Consider the following 24,447-nt stretch of genomic DNA (forward strand, 5'->3'; position numbering starts at 1 on the left):
AAAATAAGTGATCTGTATAGGTCTAGGAATAATAATAAATTGTAAAAAAAAGGTTCATTTAGGTATGAAATTTAATCAAAAGAAGCAAAGTAAAATTGAAAGTTATAAGAAAAAAGTTTGATAAATTCTATTAAAAAGCTTAATCTACTATGTATTAATACACTGAAATTGGCAGCTTAGAGTTATTGCAACATAAAATGTCTAATGCCATGCACCTAGAGAGAACAGAAAACTTGAAGTTTTTAAAATTTTTGTACCACCAACCACCAAGGTTCACTTGCAATTCGATAAAATTTTGATGGCGTAAACATTTTATTTTCAGCTTATCTGACAAATATACATATGTAAAATATACTTGGTGTATCATTTGAAAATAAAGAAATAAGCTCACGTTCAACATTAAGTCCTTCGATGGTATGAATGAAGAGAGATTGGTTAGTAATACAGCGACTTGTCATGTCTTCTTCCATTTCTTCTCGTATTACTACAGATGATGATATTACTTCTTCATGTCTGACACTTTCGGTTATACTTCCCGACCTTAATTCTGTGAAAATTAAACCTATCCTAGACTTCTCTTATAGCTGAGTGAGACAAACAGATAGAATTTAGCAGTTGGTTTTTATAATAAAAAAAAGGACAAACAAAAGATCTTTAAACCTTAAAATAGCTAAAACATGCTAAATTATTTAAATATACTTACTACATAACATTAATATGCTCTATTTTAAATTAATAACAAAAAATAAGTCCCATGTAACCAAAAAATGTAAACATTTGTTACATTTAAGTCACATGCAGGCAAACATCAAATTGACAGGAAAAAAATTTTATGCAGCCAAGAAATAACTAGGGCTATTCATTTACTTACTTCAGACTCATTTAACGTCAATAGTGTTTTTGTAAAGTAATCTTTGAACATAATTATTTAATTTAGAAATTCGATACAAATAAAATTTCAAATTTTTGGTTACAAAAGTACAAGTTTTTGAAGTGAGAAAAGAGAAAATGAATTATCAAACTAAGTCATATGATATTGCATGAATTGAATGTACATGCTTTTAGATAAGAACTAATTAAAAATTGAAAGTAGCGTGCACTAATGGTTATATCTATTTAAGAAAATTAACCTTTAAAAAATAATTAGGATAAATAAACAATTCATATCTTACAACATTGAAATGTATACAACAAAATATTGCATTGTTCACCACATTATGAGTCAGAATACATAAAATGTATATTAACCTTAGTGAATGTGTTCATGTGCTGCTGAAGAAACAGTGTCATTAAAAGTTACATAATAGAAAAAATTTAAGTTTATCTATATCTTTTTTTTTAGCATCCATACTTAAAATTGTCACATACATACTTGAATATGTTGGGTAAATATTTCTCAAATTTTGTATGATTTTGTTTAAAAATGTATGGCATGTTGGATCTGTAATAGTCTGTTACAATCGTTACCTTCAACACGTTTGGTCAAAGAAGTTCGCCTGCTTGCCAAACTCGTTGATTTATCCATGTCTTCGTCTGAAAGTTGTCCGGGCACAGTATCTAATTCGATTCCTTTCAATGGTACAATATTTTTGTTATCGTCCTCTTTGAGTCGTAAATCATCCGCAGCGTGTTCAGCTAATGTTACTAAACAAATTTTTTTAATGAATAAATGTAACAAAACATCTAACAGTTACATAATTAATTACATTCAATATAAATTGGTTGACACTCCTTTCAAAATGAGGGTACTGGATGCATATAAAGCATCACAGATTATATATTTTGTACCACAAAACCACAATAAAATGCCTACTTTTCCTAATATATTAATTAACATGGATATGTATTTGAGCTGGATAAGAAATTTCCATGAAGAAGGTGGAGTGAGTATTAGCATTAAGGTTAGATTACACTAAGAATGGTTATAGTTAAGGTAAAGATTAGGTCTAGATTAGAGACAGAGTTAGGGTTAAGAGTGGTCTGGTAAAGTAGGGTTGAGGTTAGAGTCGGGCTAAGTTAGGCTAAAAGATGAACGTGGTTAGGTATGGTTAGGGTTATGGATGAATTAACTAATTAAAGGTTAGTGAGAGAGAGTTGGTTTAGGATTTGGTTAAGGTTAAGATTACGATTAAGAATAGAGTTGGGTTAGGAAATGTTAGGGTTAGAGTCATGTTAAGTAAGTTTAGGTAGAGTAAGATTTAGGATTCTGGTTTGGTTGGTAGGGTTAGGATTAGGGACGGGTCAAGTTAGGTTATGTGAAAGTAGGGCTAGGATTAGGTTTAGGTTAAGCAGAATTAGGATAGGTGGAGTTGAGGTGAGAGTCAGGCCAAGGTAGGGTTGGAAAAGTTAGAATTATGGATGGGCCAATTTAGGTTAGTGGTCGTTAGAGTAAGGATTACTATTACGGTTAGGAATATCGTTAGTTTAGGAAATTTTAGGATTATGGGTTGGTGAGGTTTTGGTTAGGTAGGGTTAGGGTCAGAGTGAGGTTAGGGAGAATGAGGGTCAGCATTAGGATAATGGTTAGGTAAAGGAGGGATAGGTTGTGGGGGGACGGGTCAGATTTAGGGTAAGAATCAGGTTTAGGTTATGCAGGGTTAAATGGCATTTACACTGCTAAAGATGCGATGCTGAATGCAAACCAGATTCTAAAGCGATGCGATTCTATGGGACACTCAACATGACCCATAATGTCAAGAATCCATCTGTAAAATTTTCAACTGCTACAAGAAAAGAGCATTTGCTGAACGGAACAAAAACTCATCTCAGTAAGGCTCACCTGAACTGAGAGCTAAATTGGTCACAGTTTATTAAGTTCTTGGTAGTAAATGTATAGCGTTATATCTAAGAAAATAATTTTCTTTTTGATATAACTTTATATTTATTTTAACATAATCAAAATATAGATAGAATTTGAGAATTTTGAGACTGGATCATCAAATATTGTTTCAATGCCCATTATTAAGAGAAAAGATCACACAAGCTCGCCCAGATCACCAGAAACCGCGATACCTCATCTCTGCCAGTTAAGTGGGCTTTTAGGGTTGGATTAGGATTAGGTTTAGGGTTAGGTTACATATCCATGATTCAATATTTTCCCGTGAAACTTGAGTTTTGGAATATAAAACAAATTCGAACAATTTGTTGAGTTGATAATAAACTTACGTGCGTTTCGTGCGTAATGTTGTATTTCCGCAAGCCAAGGTTCTTTGGCGTTGTCTCCGTGGCTTGTTAGGGTGTAGGGTCCAACGTCGAATGACTGAGAATCGTTTTGATCTTTGACTTCAACCTCAGGTAGCTGATTACAACAATTATAGCAGTAACAATATGGCTTTCATGTTGTTTAACATTAAAAAATTGTAATTACCCTTATTATCTCCTTAAGAACAAACACATATCTACCGTCACCAATTTTCCTTACTTTGCAAACTAGAATCCTAGCTTTGAAGAGGAATAGATATCGTTCATGTGTTTTTCCGTCTTTTCCTTTCAACTTGAACCAGTTCTGAAAGAGAGTGTAAAAAGTGTCTCAAATCATATCTGATACATTTCTGACAAGATGAGATAGAGCCAGTTATTTAATGTTTTATCATTTTTAGGTAAATAATAATTTTATTGAGCTCACATGTCTTAAAAGGCGTCCAAGTTTGTGAATATCCCCGTGGTATCCTTCTATATTATTTATGTATTTCAAATCGTTTGATCGATGAGGGATACCGAGCATCAACTCCAAAGCCTTGCTTAGGTCGGTTGTGTCCTCGTTTAATTTCTCAGAATACCTGACAAGTTCCTATATGAAAAAAAGAAGAAATATTTTATTACAGGTTAGGCATTGAAGTAAAAATCTATGAGTAATGTATGTAGAAAAAATGATAAACTGGCTATAAATAATTATCAGTCAATTTAAAAGAAAATTAAGTCCGAGAGAGAGGGCTGCTCCTTATGTTGATGGTTGGTCAGACTTTTCGCTTCCTTCTAAACCTTCATGTCTTTGAGCCTGTCTCCCATGTGTATGAGTACTTTTCCAGCTGCAGCTTTAACACACTCTCTGGTGTTCCTCCTAGTTCAGGTCCCATGGATGAGAAGGCTGCTCGTTGTTTGACTAGTTTGTTAGCCTGTTTGTTTTCTTCTATACTTTCATGTTTTGGAATCCATCTCAAAGTTTTTGTCTTTTTCTTTCTCAAGTCATATTTCCAGCTCCAACTTTAACATACTCCCGATGTACTTAGTTTTAGTTCCAGTGGGCTGCCCCCTGGCTAGTTGGTCAGGTTGGCTAGTTGGTTTTCTTCTATACCTCATGTCCTGAAACGCCTATTGTTGTGTTTCCCGAGAGTGCCTAATGTATCTAAGCATTCCTTGGAGCTAAAAGCATATGTATTTATAGTTGCCTGACTGTCCAAAAGTATGTAGATCTTTGCCCTCTCATGTAGCTGCCCCTTCTTTGGCTAGTTGGTGGTGCCTGTTCATTTCCTTCTAAATCTTCATGCCCCAGAACCCACCTCATACGTGTTTGAGTTTGTATTTCTCAACCAAATCTTTTTCCAGCTACAAATTCCGTAGACTCTTCGACATATCTAGTTCAGGTTCCGCGGGTGAAAAGGCTGCCTCTCCTTCACTCTCTCTTCCTCTCCCTTACCCTCTCCCTCTCCCTCTCCCTCTCCCTCACCCTCACCCTCACCCTCTCCCTCACCCTCACCCTTTCCCTTCTCCTTTACTCTCTCTCTTCCTCCCCCTCCCCCTCCCCTCACCCTCCCCTCACCATTTCCCTCTCCTTCACTCTCTTTCTCACTCACTCTCTCTCTATCTTTTTAAATTTATTTTTTGAAGGTCTTGAAAGTATTAGCTGAAAGCTGGCCAGTACCTATTCTGACCTAGATATGACCCAATCATCATCTATGTTAACCAGATTTTACCGAGTCGTAAGTAAGAATTATAGTTGTATTTTAACTATTGCTTCAGATGGTAGTTTTTTGAAGGCTTGATATTTTAGCCTCATACCGGTTCTTTTTAACTTTTACTTTTGTGGTTTGAAGTTTTCTACAGTCGTAAAATTGTTGAACATTGTTTACCAAAGTTTAGAATTATCTAAGAAAAAATTCCGGCCACTTTTAGGGCTAAATCTCAACTGGAATATTTAAAATTGGCACATCCATCACTATGAACCTCTTTGAGAGGGGCCGTGTGCCAAAGAAAACTTGTGTTTATTATTATATCTCAGGCACGAAAATAGGCGAATAAACGGTAAAGCAGAAAACAAGACTGTTCGGTTTTGCTTTAACTGGGCTTCTAGTTGATTTCAATATTTAATTAAACCTGTCCATAAAATTTTAAGTAACAGTAACGAACTGTCTGTGGTATATTGTACGAAATATCCAGTAATGTTCATTTTTACCAATGTTTTTTACGAGCAGAATAAAAAAGTATTATATTCTTAATATGGTGGAACTATTAGCGTCGGTTTCAGCATAATTAATTAGATAATAATCCGACTAGTATAAAAAAGTTTGACATCCATGCAAGTTTTATCAAAATAATCGTGGAATCACATTGGGAAGGCTGGGCGTTGGCTCTTGAAACTCTTGACCCACTGGGTTCAAAGCCAAAATATAATCGACGCTGTTTTATCTCTTAAAGATGTGACTTGTCAAATCTTTAATCGACTTTATATAAAACCAAATTTAGCATATGGATTAGGTATTTTAAATTCATGAGATTTAGGATAACTCGATTGGCCTTTCTACATCGACGGATATGGTGAGGAAGGGAATTCGATAGGTTGGAGGCACGGATGAAAAAGAAACTGCTGAAGTAGTTGTATGCTCTGAGGTCTTAAGGGTGGTAGCGCGTTTGACGGAGGTGTACTGAGGATCTGAAAATGAGGAGAATCCTGAAATTGGTAGATATCTAATAGAGGCAGAAGCCAAACGAGACTTGTAGTAGGAAGGGTGTACAGATCACAAGGGTATCCTTCGGTAGCCGAAGATAAACTAAAATAATTCATTAGACCTTTAATCACATTATCGCAAGACAAATTAAAGAAGGGGAGAACAAGAAAGGTACCTTGGAAATTGGATTGACTGAACTGAAGGAGCTTGAAAAAGCAACGACTGGAAATTTAAGTCTCTTGAGGTCAAGATCTGATCGAACTGTGGCCTAAAAAAACTCCTCACTCGAACGGGCAACGAACTTTGTTATAACCAATCTACAAGATGAAGGACCCAAACTGGAACGTGTGTGGTGGTAATGATTGTATAAATCAAGTCTACTAAATTCTGGAAGATCTTGAGAAGCATGGAAGCTAATCGAGAGGACAGCTTTATTGGGACGGAGACTATTTGTATTCCAGCATTAGGCCATTAGTATGGCCAATGGTAGACAGAACCGAAAACTTCTCAGTATCCTATGGAGTCACCCAGGGCTGCCCATTGAGTCCACTTCAATTTGCTCTCTTTATGGGCGAGTGGATGAGGTGGAAGGTAAAATTAGAGCTGAGCGACTGTGGTAGATAATCCTCGGCAACTATAGAAAAACCTCGACACACTACCAACTAATAATTTGGAAATAAACGCTACACTCTATGACTTGTAAAGAGGATCTGAGTGGTGAGATTGGGGTATAACCACTTCAGAAAAAAAGTTAGATATTTAAGCTGATCTTCAAGCTCAGTGAGTCCCACCTAATCCGATTGCAGTCAAAATAGGATAGAACAAAAAAATAAACTAAGGAGAAAGTAACACGATGGAGGGTGAAAAGGACCAGTTTGATACATGAGAAATGGGGATTTAAGGACAATTACACAAGTGGGGCAGAAGGAAATCGAATGATTGTTAATTGTAAATTGGATGATACAAGGTAATGGAGGAACTGGATCCACTGTAGCCTGGGATGTTCATACAATTAAATTAAGCCCGTTTTGCCCAGAGTTTCATTTAGTTCAAATATTCCTGTATTGTAAGTTAGTAAAAGTAAATTTGGAAACCATCTGTACAAAAATGATGGGAATTTTTTTAAGCACTAAGAGAAGTCAATAATGTAACACCTTCAGGCTTGAACGTCTCTAGGAGTGATGGATTCTTCAGGAGGCTTATTTGGGACAGTGTGGGCAAGAGTGGGTAAAACCGAAAATTTATCAGTATCCTGTGAAGTCCCACAGCTTCACATTGAGCCCACTTCTCTTTGCTGCTTCTGTTTATAAACGACCTAGTGGTTGAGCTGGTTTGATGAAATTCAAGTCGGACGATTGTGATTGATCGTCCTCAGGTTCTACAGAAAAGCATTCAGCTTACAAAACTAGGCGAATTTCTCAAAATCAAAAATAATTATCAATGAAACAGAAGTTCCGCAGCCGGGGAACTGTGATTTAGAAATTCGGTTACCCATTGATATAGTTTCGCGATCATACTTGGGTACTTGGGTATAGAACTTAACAGCCAGACCCTTCGTCCAAACATCTGAGGATGAAGAACACAACAACGAATTTTGCCATGAATTAAGTAACAAGGTAACAAAGATATTGGACAAAATCTAAATAGGATAATTGTTTACGTGGTTTCGTGGTTAACTTCCACAGTGGAAACAAATGTTAAAAAAAGCCTCATCTATTCAATAAAGCTAGACAGAATCATGCGATATTGTTAATATTAAAAAAAAAAAATCTAATTTCTGCGTGATGTGTTTTAGGTCGTTGACACAAGTATTGTCAAATATTTTATTTATAAAACGGGGCTTTTGACCCGTTTCTCGCTGGCATCGGCCTCCCCACATGGCCACACCAGCCGTCCCTTAAGCAATTTAATTTCATCATCGAAGAGGAAGAATTGACTATCAAATGACGCACAATTAGGCCAATTTGTTTTGCAAAAATCCAGGTTTTTCTTTGATGATAGTCATCAAATAAATACTGAACGTTATATTTTACGTCTTTACTTTTTTATATAATATATAATACTTATTAATGTTTATGATCCGCAAAGGAATTTAACCCGTATGAAAATTATACTTATGAAAACACCTGTGGTTTAATAATTTGCTTCTGTTTTCCAAGAATTTTTGGAATTAGTGGAAAATTGCGATGTGTTGAATGTTATTTGTGCTCTTTAGTTTATTTTCCTCCCGGCTTGTTACTCACAGTGGTAACAACAACATTGCCAGACCACAAATCAGTTATTTAAAAATAGAGTTTAATTAAAAGAGGCGACAGTGGCGAGACCGTTCGTCCGAAGGAATCCACGGATTCGCGTAATATGCACAAACAAGTGAGATTTTCATCGTTTTTTGACAGATTTGTTTAAACTTTACTTACGTGTCGTTTTTTTGGAATTGTTTTAAGCCAAGACAGAGAGATTGATAAGAAAGAAAAACTGTTTTTAAAGGCTTGAAGACGTTTTAGTGTTTCAACATTTTTGAAGAAAAATTCAGTTTTTGACTTAAGAAGAAGCGTCATATTTTCATCGTTTTTTGACAGATTTGTTTGAACTTTACTTACGTGTCTTTTTTTTTGTTAATTGTTTTAAGCCAAGACGAGAGATCGTTAAAAAAAAAAAAAACTGTTTTTAAAGGCTTGAGGCCATTTTAGTGTTTAAACATTTTGAAAATTAGGTGATCACGGTTACATTAATTTAATTTCAGGATAATGAATGAAAAAATAAAAATAAATAAATAAACAAAAACAATAATGAAAAAACAACAACACAATGCAAATTAAGCTATTAAATATTAATTATACAAACTAAAGAAAAATTCAGTTTTTGACTTAAGAAGAAGCGTCATATTTTCATCGTTTTTTGACAGATTTGTTTGAACTTTACTTACGTGTCTTTTTTTTTTTTTTTGTTAATTGTTTTAAGCCAAGACGAGAGATCGGTAAAAAAGAAAAACTGTTTTTAAAGGCTTGAAGCCATTTTAGTGTTTAAACATTTTGAAAATTAGATGATCACGGTTACATTAATTTAATTTCCGGATAATGAATGAAAAAATGAAAAAATAAATAAATAAGCAAAAACAATAATGAAAAAAACAACAATAACAAAATGTAAATTAAGCTATTAAATATTATTCATAGAAACTAAAGAAAAATTCAGTTTTTGATTTAAGAAGGATTGTCATATTTTCATCGTTTTACGACAGATTTATTTAAACTTTACTTATGTGTTTTTTTTTTTGGAATTGTTTTAAGCCAAGACATTTAGATAGATAAGATAAGACTGGCATACTTATGCCATATAGGTTTAAACGTTTTTTTAAGAACTTAAAAAAGTACATATATGTATTACATTGTATACAAGTAGAGCTTATGCTTAAAAAATCACGAATACTCTGGCTCACAGTTTCGTCCTAATGAAAAAGCAAATTCATTTGTTACTGTCAAGCTTTCGACCTTTTAAGGTCATCATCAGTGCAAAACAATGTTAAATACGTCTACAAATTGACATAATTAAGTTTTCACAGACGATTTCAAATTTCTTTTTCAAAAGATAAACACAGGGAGACATACTCTTTATTTATCGTTACTTTAAAGAACAATTAATATTTTTCATAATAAGAAATGTATGATTTTAAATAATTTATTATATGAAAACTACACCTTTTGTGCATAGAATGAACCTGGTCTCAAGAGATTACCATCTTTAGAAGTGGGTCAAATAATTTTCTGAAGGTTCCAAGTATTTTGTTCTATCTTGCCTTGATGTATTTGCAACTAAATAGAACTTTGTTGTTTGGAGTCTTTCGACTTTTTTGTATGTTCTGTATTAAAAAAAAGCTTCCTAATTAATCCTAGTCTTGCCCTGCTGAAAGAGGAGTCGGTGGGTAATGGTTTAATTAGGTTATCTGGCTAGTAAAGGGAAAATTCGATCGAAAAAACCTTAACCTGAAAAATTGTGTATTTTTATTCTTTTCTCCAAAACCCTTCATTATACTGAAATGATTCCTTTTTCCTTTTATAGAACAACAGCAAAAAATTGAAGAGAACTATTATTATGAAGAACACTCAGGAGCGGAGAAATAAATTCTTTGGTATAAAAACTTATGTAAAAGTCTGTCACAAAAATTTAGATTGTGGCCAAAATTTGACGATCCACTATTTTTCAATACCTCAAGCTACGAAATCATACTAAACTTAGGAAAATCCAACAAAAAAAGAACGGTTGTAATATAACCAAATAGATTTCGAGAAGATGGTATTAAAAAAATGCAACCTTTTGGGCTAACTTTGGAAAAATAAATGGCATAGAATAATTTGTGAAATAAGATAAACAACAAAATATGACACTAAAGCAAAAACTTCAGGCACTCCTAAAATGAAATGTCTATAAAAATTAAAATTCATTGAGTAGAAATTGTGTTAAAAAAAAGAAAATAAGAAAAACCAGCGGTACTTCCGAAGAACTGTTGCTTCCCCCAAAAATGCTACTTACTACGGGCTTAAATATCCAAAGCCGAATCTAATTAAAGCCGGAATAAATAGATCTGACTATAAACATTTTCACCAGACTAGAAATAAGACTGGCTAAGCAAATTAACTTGATCCGAAAATTCCTTCTCTTAAAAAGGTCTAATTTTTTTTCATTTCGGTACACTTTTCTGCCAAACCCTTTATCAAATCGTAAGACTATTTTTCATTTTGTACAGCAATGATATAAAAAAAAAGGTTTAGACATTGACACGGCGCTCATCACTGTAAGGTAAAGGTTCCGGGTTCGAATCCAGCGGCCCTGCATTCGAACCCGACATACTTACAAGTGGTATTTTTTTTTCGAAAACACCGGCACTCCGAGGGTTTATATGACCTCTGCTGTTGTAAACCATAGTAAAAAAAAGAAAAGAATAATAATAATAATATGCAAACAATCGTAGCGAGAAATTATTATGAAAAACACTCAGGAGCAGAGAAATAAATTCTTTGGTATAAATAATTACGTAAAATTTGTCACAATTTCATGTGTCGCCAAAATTTAACGATTCCCTATTTTTAAAAACCTCAAGCTACCAACCATAAAAATAAGAAATATCATACAATAAAAAATCGGTTGTAATAGACTAAATAGATTTCGAGAAAACTTTATCGAAGAAATGCCAATTTTTTGGGCTCACTTTGAACAACTAAATGGCCTAGAGTGGATTGCAGTAAAATTTAAAAATTTGATGCCTAAACAAAAAGGACAGAATATTTTAAAAAAGAAGTCCTTAATAAAATTAAAACCAACTGAGTAGAAATAGAGTAAAATATTGAATAGAAAACAACACCTGCGGTTCGTCCAAAAAACTGTCATTACCCTATGAAGTACTGACTAGAGAAATTAACCATTTTAAATGTCCACTACTTTGTTTAAATTTCCTGATCCGATTAACATGAATCTAATTAACGCTAGATTAATGATAGAAGAACTGGTAAAAAAACATCTGAACAAATCTATAAGTCAACTGGTTGGAAATGAAGTCAAATTTTTATGCTTGTCCAAATCCAAAATACTTTATCATATTGAAACGATTCTTTCTTCGTTTTATAGTCCAATAATAGCCAAACGATCATTGCCAACAATACTTAAAAAACACGAAAAAGTCAAGAATTAAATAAATTAAATTAAATTGAATTAAAATCTGTAAAATTTTGTCACAATTTTAGGCTGCGGGCAAAAATTTACGAATTGCAAGTTCTAAAAACCTTTAATTTGATAATTAGTATTAAAACTAATAAAAAATAAATAAGATTGGTTGTAATGGATCGAATAGATTTTGTGAAAATGGTACAGAAAAATAGTACACTTCTGTCCCAACCACCATAGCGTAAAATCAATTTACTTAATGATTTAATTACCATACTCTGAGAAACCTTTGTTTATTTTTATTACATATACTTCCTTCAATAATATTCACTCTATTAGGCGACGATTTTTGATATTTTGCGGGAACCCAACAAAAACTGCCATATTGAACTGGGGAAAATGTTGACAATAAAGCATGTTGATCAAGCGAGCGTCTTGACAAATTGTCGACAGCTGGATTGAACCGACTGTCCAATAAATCAGTCTATAATTATAGATATTGGCAATACGCTTAGCCAGCTTTATTTCCAGTCTGTTGACTTATAGATTTGTTCAAAAGATATATCTCTTTAGTCGGACTTTCTATCAGTTAAATGGCCGTTAATTAGATTCGATTAAACGTTCTGGATTATTTAATCTGGTTGATTTCTGAGGAGCTTAAAAGGGGTAGCGACAGTTTTGTCCGGCGAAGAGGTTTTGTTTCCAATTTATTTCTTTTTAAACGCCATTTCAACTAGATGTATTTGAACTTTGATAAGAGTTTCTTTTTTCAGTAAGTTGGCACGTCCTGGTCATGCGACAAATTTTTAAATTATACCTTATTTTAGAATAATGTCTATATTAGTTTAGGCTATGTTTGTACCATTTTCTTAAAATCTATTTGTTCTTTTGAGACCGATCTTTTTATGTTTTATTTTCCCTAGTATAATACCATGTCGTAGCTAGAGGGTTTTAAAATAGCGAATCGTTAAATTTTGGCAACAACCTAAAATTGTGACAAACTTTTACAACTTTTTTTTAAAATAAAAAATAATTAATTTTTTCTCTCTTGTAAATTTTTACACTAGTTGTTTGAACATTAAAAATTTACCTATTTAAATAATCATACAAGCTCAAATCAAGAGAGGACATAAAAGTTTGCTTATGGGCATAAAAATTAGGAATTCGTAATTTTTGGCAACAATCTAAAATTGTGAAAAACTTTTACAACTTTTTTTTAAAATAAAAAATAATTAATTTCTTCTCTCTTGTAAATTTTTACACTAGTTGTTTACTGAACATTAAAAATTTATCTATTTAAATAATCATACAAGCTCAAATCAAGAGAGAGCATAAAAGTTTGCATAAGGGCATAAAAATTAGTAATCCGTAATTTTTGGCAACAACCTAAAATTGTGAAAAACTTTTACAACTTTTTTTTAAAATAGAAAATAATTAATTTCTTCTCTCTTGTAAATTTTTTACACTAATTGTTTACTAAACATTAAAAATTTACCTATTTAAATAATGATACAAACTCAAATCAAGAGAAGGCAAAAAAAGTTTCGCTATTTTACTGTACCATTTTTTCAAAATCTAAATGATCTATTACAGTCAATCTTTTTGTCTTGTTTTCCTTCAAGTAAGACTATACTTAGGAAAGGGGTTTATAAAAATTATGAATACATAATTTATGGCAAAAGCCTAAAATTGTAATAAAATTTTACACATTTTTCTTTATACAAAATAATTTATTTCTCCTCTCTTTCGTGGTTTTTTAAAAAAATTGCTGGCTACAGTTTTTAGCCTATTATTTCCCTATAGAATAAAAAAAGAATCGTTTCAATGTGATGAAGGGTTTAGGAAAATAATGTAAGGAAATAAAAATATTTTCTAATAGAGCTCGAACGTGCATATCCAGTTTTTTCCAAATCTTTTGACTAAGCTGTTATTGTGTAAATGTCTTTTATCGACCTTCTATCAATTAATCTAACGTTAATTATATTCAATTAAAGGTTCTGGAGATTTAAGCTTGTGGATTTTTTGCTTAAAGTGCTTAACGGGGATGCTTAACTGTTTTTTCGGAAGAACAGCTGGTTTTGTTTCCTATTTATTGTTTTAACCCCGTTTCTCCCCTATTGATTTTAATTTTGATAATCAATTATTTTTCAGAACAGTATGTATGTTCGATTTAAATATCAAAGTTGAAAACTTTATAAATCTATGTCATTTTTGTCCAAAGCGAGGGGAAAGTTGCCACTTTTCACGTTCGTTTCCTCAAAATCTATTTGGCCTATTGAAACCCATTTTTTGATTAGTACACTAGGATGTTGTTAGGTTTTTAAATAATCGATCGTTAATTTTTGTCAACAACCGAAAATTTTGAAAAACTGAACGCCTTTTTTCTAATAAAAAAGAAGTTGTGAAAAGAAGTGTGCTGGAAATCGAAAAAATGCAAATTCTCTTGATCAGGGATTTTCTGATCGTGCTCTAATTTGCATAACCAGCATTATTTTTAATCTTTTGACTTACAGACTTGTTCATAAAATATATCTTTATGCAAACTTTCTATTATTTAGCTGACGTTTATTAAATCAATTAAACATTCTCGATTATTTATGTTAGCTGATTTCTGTATTTATTAAGCATTAGGCACAAATGCTGGGCCAATTTTCGGTACATTGCCTCACAATCTGTTTGTCATATTGAAACCGATCTTTTTTTGATTTATTTTCCTTACACTACTAGGATTTTGTGCCCAAGGGTTTTTAAAAATCGCGAATCGTTAAATTTTGACAACAGCCTAAAATTATACAAACTTTTATATTTTTGTTTAAATTCCAAATAATTTATTTCTACGCTCCTGTCTGATTGTTTTTCAATAATTTCTCGTTAACAGTGCGTGCCTATCATCGCTCTGCAGAGAAAGAAAAATCGTTTCATTTTAATGAAGGGATTTGGAGAAAAGCGCACCCAAAGGTGAAATAATACAATTTTTCTTAAGAAGGGATGATCGAGCTCGAATTTGCATTTCCAACTTTACTTCAAAAATTTTTGTTCAAAAAATGCATGACTTTAGTCTGATATTCTATTGGTTAATCTGACTTTAATTAATCAAATTAAATGCTCTAGATATTTAAGCTAGTTGATTTCTGAAGTACTTAACGCGGTAGCCAACAAATGTTTACCAATTTTTGCTACCATTACCTCAAGATTTATTCGTCCCATTGCAACAGATCTTTTTTTGTTTTATTTTCTTTAGGATACTTCGATGTCGTGGCTTTGGGTTTTTAAAAATAGCGAATCGTTAAATTTTGGCAACAACCTAAAATTGTGACAACCTTTTAAATCTTTTTTTTAATACCAAAGAATTTATTTCTACACTCCTGGCTGATTTTTTTATACTAATTTCTAGTTAAGGTTGTGTGGCTGTTATTGCTGTACAGAATGAAAAAAAAATGATTTCAATTTAAAGAAAGGTTCTGGAGAAACGTGAACCGAAATGTGAAAGAATACAACTTTTCAGGGGACACGATTTTCTATCGGTTAAACGGACGGGAAAATTCAAATAAACTTTCTGGATATTTAAGCCGGTTGATTTCTTAAGTTCACAAAGTCAAAAAAAAAGTTTAAGTACTTGACGAGGGGGGGCGACAGTTTTTCGAACAATAAACAGGTTTTGTTTCCTATTCACTTTTTTTTAAACTCAATTGAGTTTAATTTGATGAAAAGCGATTTTCCCATCCGACCTGAACCAATTTCGGCCAATTTACGACCTAAAAACTTTTATTAACTTGTATTGTAGTAGTAAGTGGACAGGCATTTTTTTTAAACTTGAGCATGATTGTTTTTGACTCAAAATTTGTATAAAGACGAAAATGGTTACTTTAAAGTCGACGAAGTCATGTTTTGGTTTTACAATTAAAAATCTGGCTGAACGATTGGGACCTAAGCCTCGTAATCTCGCAAATTGCCGGGTGGTACAGGCGAAGGTGGGTCCGGTACACTCCTCCAAAATTTTATTCCAATTAATTAATTCTTTTTTTTACGTTGTCATTGAATTTTTATAATACACATGCTTGTAAATATTGAATATTTTTAATGATTGTTGGATAATTTTTGACATTTTTTCCTGTATGTTCTATGTTATAATTCAACATAATTTTGATAGTATTTAAATGAACAGCTGGGTGGTGCTACAATTTAAAATTTCATCTAGGTTGAGTCGGTTTGGAAAAATCTCCTGGTCCCACTTAAGATTCAGCTAATAAAAAAATATTAGTAAGTTGATTTTTTTTTTTACGAGAGTTTGCAACAGCAGAGGTCATATAAACACTCAGGGTGCCGGTGTTATTGATAAAAAGCCCATTTGTTGCTGCCCATTGCTGGATTCGAACCTGGGACCTTTACCTTACAGGGATGAGGTTGGTGGCTAGACGATATATTACACTGCGTCAGTTAAATTATCCATTAAATTGTCCTCCTCCATCTAAATCGTTAATTATACATTCATATGCTAAATTAACGTCACATTAACTGATAGAAGATCAGATTAAAGACATACATTTTGTGGACAACAATTTTCGAAATAAAGCTGGATATGGAAATTCGTGCTCGATCATCCCTCATTAAGAAACATTGCATTTTTTTCCGATTGGTACACTTTTCTCCCAAACCCTTCATTAAATTGAAACGATTTTTCTTTCAATTTTAAAGCAATAATAGGCATGCCAACAAAACCAGAAATTATTATAAACACAGTCAGGAACGGAGAAATATTTAACGATTCGCTATTTAAAAAAAAACCCTAGCCACGAAATCCTAGTATCTTAAGGAAAATAAAACAAAAACAGATCGGTTCCAATTGAACAAATAAATATTGAAGAAATGGTACCGAAAATTGGCCCAACATTTGTACCTAAGCAGGTAATTAGTTCAAAAATAGATTAACTTAAATTCCTAGAACATTTAATGGATCTAATTAATGTCAGGTAAATAATAGAACGTCTGTATAAAGATATATCCTCTAACACGTCTGTATGTGAATAGATTAAAAATACATTCATTAGAGTTCGTTGTCCGATTGACCGAATAACGTTTTTCAATTAATTAATCCTTATGTAAGGTATTGGTTGAGATAAAAAAGTCAGTGTCACGAACGGGATTCGAACCCACGACCTTCGGCTTGTTAAAAAGGAGGAAAAATTCGAAAGGTGGGGTTGAGATGGGAAGTTGTTGTCCGAGTGGATCGAAGACACGATAGCTCAAGTGGTAGAGCAGCGGCGTATTTAGCCGAAGATCGTGGGTTCAAATCCCGCTCGTGACACTGACTTTTTTATCTCAACCAAGACCTTGCATAAGGATTAAAAATAAAGCTTGTTAGCAAATTCGAGCTCGATCAGAGAATCCCTTCTCAATAACAGTTGCATTTTTTCTATTTTCAGCACTTTTCTTTTCAAAGTTCTTTATCATATTCAAACAATATTATACATTCAAACTGTACATCAATAATAGACAAGCAACCGTAACTAGAAAATATAATAACAAATACAAAAAAGTGGAGAAATAAATTATTTGCTATTACAAAAAAGGTGTAAAATTGTATCAAACCTTTAGGTTGTTGCCAAGATTTAACGATTCACTATTTTTAATAATCCAGAACCAAGACATCGTAGAATATAAGCAAAAAGTTTGGTTATAATAGGCCAAATCGATTTTGAGAAAACGGTACCGAAATGTGGCAATTTTCCCCTCTGTTTGAACAAAAAAAAAGACCTAGAATAATTGCTGAAATGGATTAAAATTTTAAATTTTCGTGCTTAACCAGAAAATACAGACTCTCCTGAAAAATAATTGGTTATCAAAATTAAAATCAATAGGGGAGAAATGGGGTTAAAAAAATAAATAGGAAACAAAACCAGCTGTTCTTCCGAAAAAAACAGTTAAACATCCCCGTTAAGCACTTCAGTAATCCACAAGCTTAAATGTCCAGAACCTTTATTTGAATCTAATTAAAGTCCGATTAATTGATATAAGGTCCGACTTATCTGAACAATAATCTATAAGTTTAAAGGTTCCTGGATATACATATTTTGACTCGATCAGAAAATAACTTTTTTTCCTCAAATTTTTCTCCAAAACTTTTCATCATATTAATTTTAAGGGTGACAATCGTAGCCAGTAGCAGAGGGATGAAAAATAAATAATTTCTTATAAAGAAAAACGTGAAAAATGTTGATACAATTTTAGGCTGTTGCCAAAAATTAATGATAATTTTTATAAGCCCCCTACGTAAGAATTAGTATTATATCAACGAACATGGAAAAAAAAAAGATTGATTATAATAGAGCGAAACGATATTGAGAACATCGTACAGAAAAATAGCAATCTTTTACGACCTGTCTTGATGATGAGCTTGTATAATTATTGAAGTATAGTAAAATTGTAATGTTTAATGGTGAAAAACTGTGCTATCCCCTTTAAAATATGATCAGATCAATCCTGACCAGTGGATTTGATTAATTATCGTTAAATTATTAGTATCATCCCTGATCGTTTTTTTAATAGGTAGTTATAATATTGAATGTGAATAATATTAAAGTTGGACAATAAAAATTTTATTTTGCCCCTTCTCCAGTATTGTACAAATGAAGAATGTAATTTAAAAAATATATGAAAAGACAAACCAAACGCCTGATATTTCCAGTCGGTTAAATTCCATGTTGAACAAAATTTCAATTCTCAGCCCTTATTTCAATTGCCAAAAGAAAATATCAAAATAGTGAAGTAATGAAATGCGGGCTTGAAGTTAAAATTGAACTTAGGATATGTGGCTATATGTATTATCACAATTTCCTTTTTACATATCAGCATATATAAGAAAAATGTGAAGAGAGATTGTAATTTTTTTTACAATCCTGCCAATTATTCGGTGGTTTGGGCGGAAAACGGCGGCTGCTATTACAAGTCCCATGACTTCCCTATGACGTCTCCGATTATTAAGTTCTATATTAAACCTATTTAATTGAGTTTTTATGAATAGTTATGTTTGTTAAATGAATAGTAGACAGTAGGAGATTGCTATTTCTGAAACCACCTACTCTCTTCTGCATACATCCCTGAAAAACGACCGGCTCTCCTAATGGGCGATGAGCCAAGTAAGTGGATACTTTATAACGTCAAATAAGCTCAAAATTAATCCATATCGATTATCGATTACCTTCTTATAACGAAATTTATATTAGAATTTTCTATTTAATGAATATGTTTTATAAATAAAAATAAAGAAATATAAATAAAAATAAAGTGTGGAATTTTAATTGGCAATGATTTATGGTCATTGGAGATTTTATTTAATTAGAAAATAACTAAATCTTTGATCAAGTTATAACAATAAAATTTTAAAGCCCAGAGCAAAACATGAAAAATGTCAAAATAAACCGAAGGAATTTTCAATAAAAAAAATAAATTGATCCGAAAGTGGGCCAACAAATCGAACAAAACCTCGATTTAAGCATAATTAAGTTTATAAAAGACTTCAAGGAGCTTACCTTAAGGAGCAACTGGTAGTCGTTAATCCGCTGGATCGGAAGCTTTAGATGTTCGCTGAGGTTCTTGTCATCGTGAAGTCTCGCGGCTAAGTCCTGGGAACAGAAAACACGGGAGTTTATTTTCGGCCAACGTTTGCCCCTACCACAAGGCGGGCGCCTTTAATTGTATCACATTAAGTATGAAATTAGCGTTGTTTTTTCTCGTTAATGTTTTGTCAATAATGACTGTTTGAATTCGTCTTTCGTCCCTGATTCCTCCGAAATGGCATCGTTTTTGGTTATCTTTACGAGCCGTAAAAGACGAGGTGAGATTTTCTTTATTTTACCAAAAAAATCTATATTCTATTTGATTTAAAATGAGAAAAAAGAAAATCATCTTTGTTTCTTAGTTTAAATAAACTGCTACCGTGCTACGTCGATCGTTCACAAATATCCTATATATTATTATGTTTTTGAAAAAAAAAACCATTTGTAAGTATGTCGGGTTCGAATGCAGGGCCGCTGGATTCGAACCCGGGACCTTTACCTTACAGTGATGAGCGCCGTGTCAACGCCTAAACCGTTGCGGCCACCGACGCCCCCATTATAACTTTTCCTAAGTGATGAAGTTGATATTCGTTTTTCACACCTCTAAAAACCCTATAATACAAATTTTTCAAAAAAGATCAAAAACTAATTTTTAACCTCAGGTTTTTTGCCTTCCATAATATGCCTCAGATTTTTTTTCAAAAATCAAAAATGGTTATAACATCGAAACAATTCGACCGATCCAATTGAAAACTTCACAGGCGCTTACAAGACTCTAAGATACAAATAGTAGCATAAATTTTATTTACGTGCTTCAATTAGAACCGGAGATAAAAATAAAACGTTTGTCCACTTCAACTTTATTTTTACCACTTATAGTGATCCTAAACCTTTTTAACATAGTCTAAAACTAAACACATTCAACTTTACGACGGTTGTAATAATATTGAATTTGGATAAAATCCAGAAGTATTGTGAATTTTTTAAATGGAACTCCGGGAAAAGAATAGGAAAAAAGCCCCAGTGGAATCCAGCCAAAAATGTATTTTTTTTAATACTAAAATTCGTGTTTAAAGGCATTAAAGGGTTCTTAAAAACTAATCCGAGTCTTTTAGAACAAAAATATTTTTATAGCTCACAGTGATGTAATTTTCTTTAGGCTTTCTAATTTTTTATATATGTAATAGCGGCTGATTCGCGATATGAGACCAAGCGACGAAGCAAAGTAGGTCAATAAATTTTACTTATAAGAAAATGTGTTGTTATTCGTTTTTCATACTCTAAAAACCCTGTGAATACAAATTTTAAAAAAGTCAAAAAATAATTTTTACCTCAAATTTTTTGCCAAAACCACAAAAATGCTGTTAACTTCAAAACGAATTCACCGATCCACGGAAACTTAACAGGCGTTTAAAACCCCTGTTACTGCTTTAAAACAAGTAAAGTACAAGTTTTATCTCCTTGATTCGATGAGAACCAGATATAAAAATCACTTTTGAGGGGTGTTTGTTGTATAATGACAAAAAAAGTCTAAACCTTTTTAACATAGCCTAAAACTAGACAGATGCAGCTTGCTGACAGTTGTAATAACAATGAATTTGGATAAAAGGCGGAAGAAATGCTGTAAATTTTAAGTGGAACACCGGGAAAAGAATAGAAAAAGGAGACCAAAGCGAACCCAGTCAATAAGAGAATCAGATTTTTTTTCTAAAATATTTGTTTGTGTCTAATTTACAAAACCACAATATCCTCTGCCTTAGAAAACAAGCCTAAAGCCGGGAACACACCCGATGCAACGCTATGCGACGCACCCGATGCTACCCGACGCAAATCCAAAGTCCAATTTTCCATAAGGTTGCATTACCCCCGTGTACATCTACCCGATGTTATACAACTCTACCCTACTCTAGGCTCTGCGATCCCTAGTGTCCAGATTTTCGTCGGGTAGCATCGAGTACAGTCGAAGACAAAAGAACCGGACACTCATTTTTTTATTCAAACTACATGTATTATTGTCGTTATATAAATTTCAACAAACTTATTTTAATAGAAACCAAATTAACCAAGATCAAAATTTCATTAGTTTTTATTTAAAAAAAAAAAATGGTTCGGTAGAAAATTGATCAAAACAGCGGAATACCAATTTTTGATATAATGTATTTAACTAACAATTTATCACACGGTTTTGCCCATAAAATTTAACTATCAATTTATTTCATGATTTTGCTCATAAAATTACACCATTTTCGTTGAGTAGCATCAGAACAGGACAATCATATTTTTTGTAGTTTATTTCAAACTGTGTATACGTAATTTTGTCGTTATATTAATTGCAACATTCTTATTTTTATATCAATAAACGAGATCAAAAATTCATTAGTTTTTATAAAAATTATTTAATTATGATGGTTAGGCATAAAATTTATCAAAACAACGGAATAACTTCATTTAAAAAAATTAAATTTAACTAACAATTTATTACATGGTTTTGCTCAAAATAATTCATTAAGAACAAAAGAGGTATTGCGATTGTGATAACGATTATTGTGATACACGCTGTGTGACTGTATGTGGCGTGTGCTTGACGTCGTATAGTTGTGCACATCTTACCACCCGTGGCAAGGCGTCGGGAAGCATCGGTTAGCGTAACATAGTGTTGCATCGGATAAGTGAGTTCCCGGCTTTACTGCTTGACGTTATTGCTAGATGCCACACTGGCACTTGACAGAATCTGACATCCGATCTCATTTTCAAATTAAAAAGTATCTTTCCCCATTCCTACTTCCTGGTTCTGAAGTCCCTTACCACGGATCGCTGGTTTGATGTGAACATGGGCACTGAATTTTCTTACATAGGGACCATCGGCGTTCGGCAAGGATGTATCCTAGGAAAACCCTCTGTAGCGCAACCTCCGCGGCCGACACATCCTAACCTTACACTCTGACTGTCACCTGCTCACTAGGGCGCATAAACAATAGGGTAACGATTTAATCGAAGCCACTACATTGGTTTCAACTTGAACACCACGGAGCCAAGACAAGGAGTCGAGCTAAGATATGGCCAACTCAGACGCCTACTTGTACCTACCTTAAGTGTACGTAACAAACTAACAATATGTACTAATCAGAGCGATTTAGACTTAAGGACCCGTGGAGTTCAAGCAAACCTTCCAACGTGCAAAGGTCCTTTGAATTAAAAGTACACGCTAGCACAAACCCTCAACGCCCCACCTTAAAAATTCTCCCCGCCGCGTAAGATGACCATGTGACCTCCTAACATAACCCTGATTCAATCAACCGACTTACGTGCATTTATTTTAATTATGATATTTATTTAAATGACCATCTGGGTTATACTGCAAAGTGGAAGCACGTTAGGATATAAAATCGAAGGCAGTCGGTGTCAAGCAAATTTTCATATGACTATTCAATGGATTTCCAGAAAGACAAGACCAAAATAAAAAAAAGAATCATATAGATTTTAGATTTAAAATAATCTGGGTAAAGACCAATATATACCTCAGAGAAAAAAGTGCGACCTGGCAGTTTCGTTAAAACTGTCCACTATAATTGGCATTTTGACAAATAATGAATGCATTACATATTTATACTGTGTGTCACTCTAAGAAACACTTACACTCATATGCACTTCATTGATACAAATCCTTTGGCCTTTGCCTCTTGAGGAGAATGTCCGACTGTACGCTGGCGAAGAACGTTGGACTGAAGGACATTGTGGATGTTTTACTTTGCTAAGTACTGCTAACGTTGTTTCTAAATTTAAAATGTATATCATGTTATGATTTTTTACTCTGTATAAAATCAACAATGAAATTGAAGAAAAAATAAGAAACGATAAAAAGTTCAGCGCCTTGAAAAGTGAACCAGTCACGCACAGGGACCAAGCGTGTTGCCTACGTACTGGCCCCTTACCGCTCATTCTTGGGCGAAACAAAATTTGTAATTTGGAAGTTTCCGGTCATTTTGGCCTATAGGCGACGACCCACTAAGATTATAAATATTTAATGCTGAGGAATCACACTTTGCAAAAAAAAAAAAACGTTTGAACCAATAAAGCCTCAATCAATGACAAGTAAATATACTATTTTAATTTTATAAAATAGTAGAAATTAATTCATTCAACTGGTAACGAAAAGACAGCATATTCGGTATCATTGACTTACTTATAATAAACTATATTTAAATTAGAATTAAAGGGGCGTCGGTGGCTGCAACGGTTTAGGCGTTGTCACGGCGCTCATCACTGTAAGGTAAAGGTCCCGGGTTCGAATCCAGCGGCCCTGCATTCGAACCCGACATACTTACAAATGGTTTTTTTTTTCAAAAACATCGNTAAACTACCTCATTCTTGACCGCTCGTCACGACTTGAACAAATTATGAAACAACAGGTCACTAATAAGGGGGCGTCGGTGGCCGCAACGGCTTAGGCGTTGACACGGCGCTCATCACTGTAAGGTAAAGGTCCCGGGTTCGAATCCAGCGGCCCTGCATTCGAACCCGACATACTTACAAATGGTTTTTTTTTTCAAAAACACCGGCACCCCGAGGGTTGATATAACCTCTGCTGTTGCGAACCATCGTAAAAGAAAGGCTTAAGTTGGATTAAGGGTTAGTCTAGTTCGCTTCGGTATTTTATTGATTTGAATATGTAATCATTGGAAACAGAATTCCCCGTTTTATCCATCCAACATATATACTAAAAATTTGCTGTGCCTAAATTTCTGGATAGCGGAGGGAGGATAGCATTCATTCCTCCTTCAACCTCTCCTAATATTTTTCTTTCTCTCTCTCTCTCTCTCGTCCTATTTGTTCATATATTCATCTTTCTATCTACCTCTCCATCAGTTTATCTATCTTATCGGTACATTTTTTTAAATAATTAATAACGTGTGTGTGGTGTTTAGTGACCGTTAGTTAATGATTATTTGGAGATCGTGACGTACATTTTAGAAAAACATTTTCTTTATCGTACCACGTTTCGAACTTTATTGAGATCATCTTCAGGGCTCAAAGTGTTTGTTTTCTGTGTAGATGTGTCATTAATGTGTGCCGTGGCACGATAAAGAAAATGTTTTTCTAAAACCTACGACACACCAGACCACATCTCACGATCTCCAAATAATCATATTTAATAATATTATCTTAGATATTCGGCCAACAAATACTAGGTTACAACAACTACTAGCACGACGGAGCAGCAGAACAGGACTCCTAGAGTAGAACTCAAAAAGGAAATTTTCAGAAAATCCACGTCGACTAATCCTCTCTTGGTATGTAACGACTTCAAATCACAATTAGGTAGTACACCTAATGTAAATTTTTAATTT

At 33.3% G+C, this 24,447-nt stretch overlaps 1 protein-coding gene across 8 annotated transcripts in view; it reads right to left on the reverse strand.

Annotated features, from left to right (window-relative positions):
- Window positions 1–24,447, reverse strand: part of LOC106671524 (obscurin) — a 134,459-nt gene that overhangs the window by 44,507 nt on the left and 65,505 nt on the right. For 6 of the 8 annotated variants that reach the window (XM_014402441.2, XM_014402435.2, XM_014402456.2 and 3 more), the window contains 6 exons: window positions 19,073–19,165; window positions 3,626–3,790; window positions 3,368–3,505; window positions 3,166–3,298; window positions 1,468–1,644; window positions 392–547 (listed from right to left, as the gene is read on the reverse strand). In XM_014402441.2, the coding sequence (XP_014257927.1) occupies window positions 392–547; window positions 1,468–1,644; window positions 3,166–3,298; window positions 3,368–3,505; window positions 3,626–3,790; window positions 19,073–19,165 (862 nt within the window). The remainder of the gene's footprint in view (window positions 1–391; window positions 548–1,467; window positions 1,645–3,165; window positions 3,299–3,367; window positions 3,506–3,625; window positions 3,791–19,072; window positions 19,166–24,447) is intronic. The other 2 variants (XM_014402444.2, XM_014402450.2) reach the window with 2 other exon arrangements.

Source organism: Cimex lectularius, unplaced genomic scaffold, assembly GCF_000648675.2.
Source record: "Cimex lectularius strain Harlan isolate CLEC.00 unplaced genomic scaffold, Clec_2.1 scaffold4, whole genome shotgun sequence".
NCBI classification, from domain to species: domain Eukaryota; kingdom Metazoa; phylum Arthropoda; class Insecta; order Hemiptera; family Cimicidae; genus Cimex; species Cimex lectularius.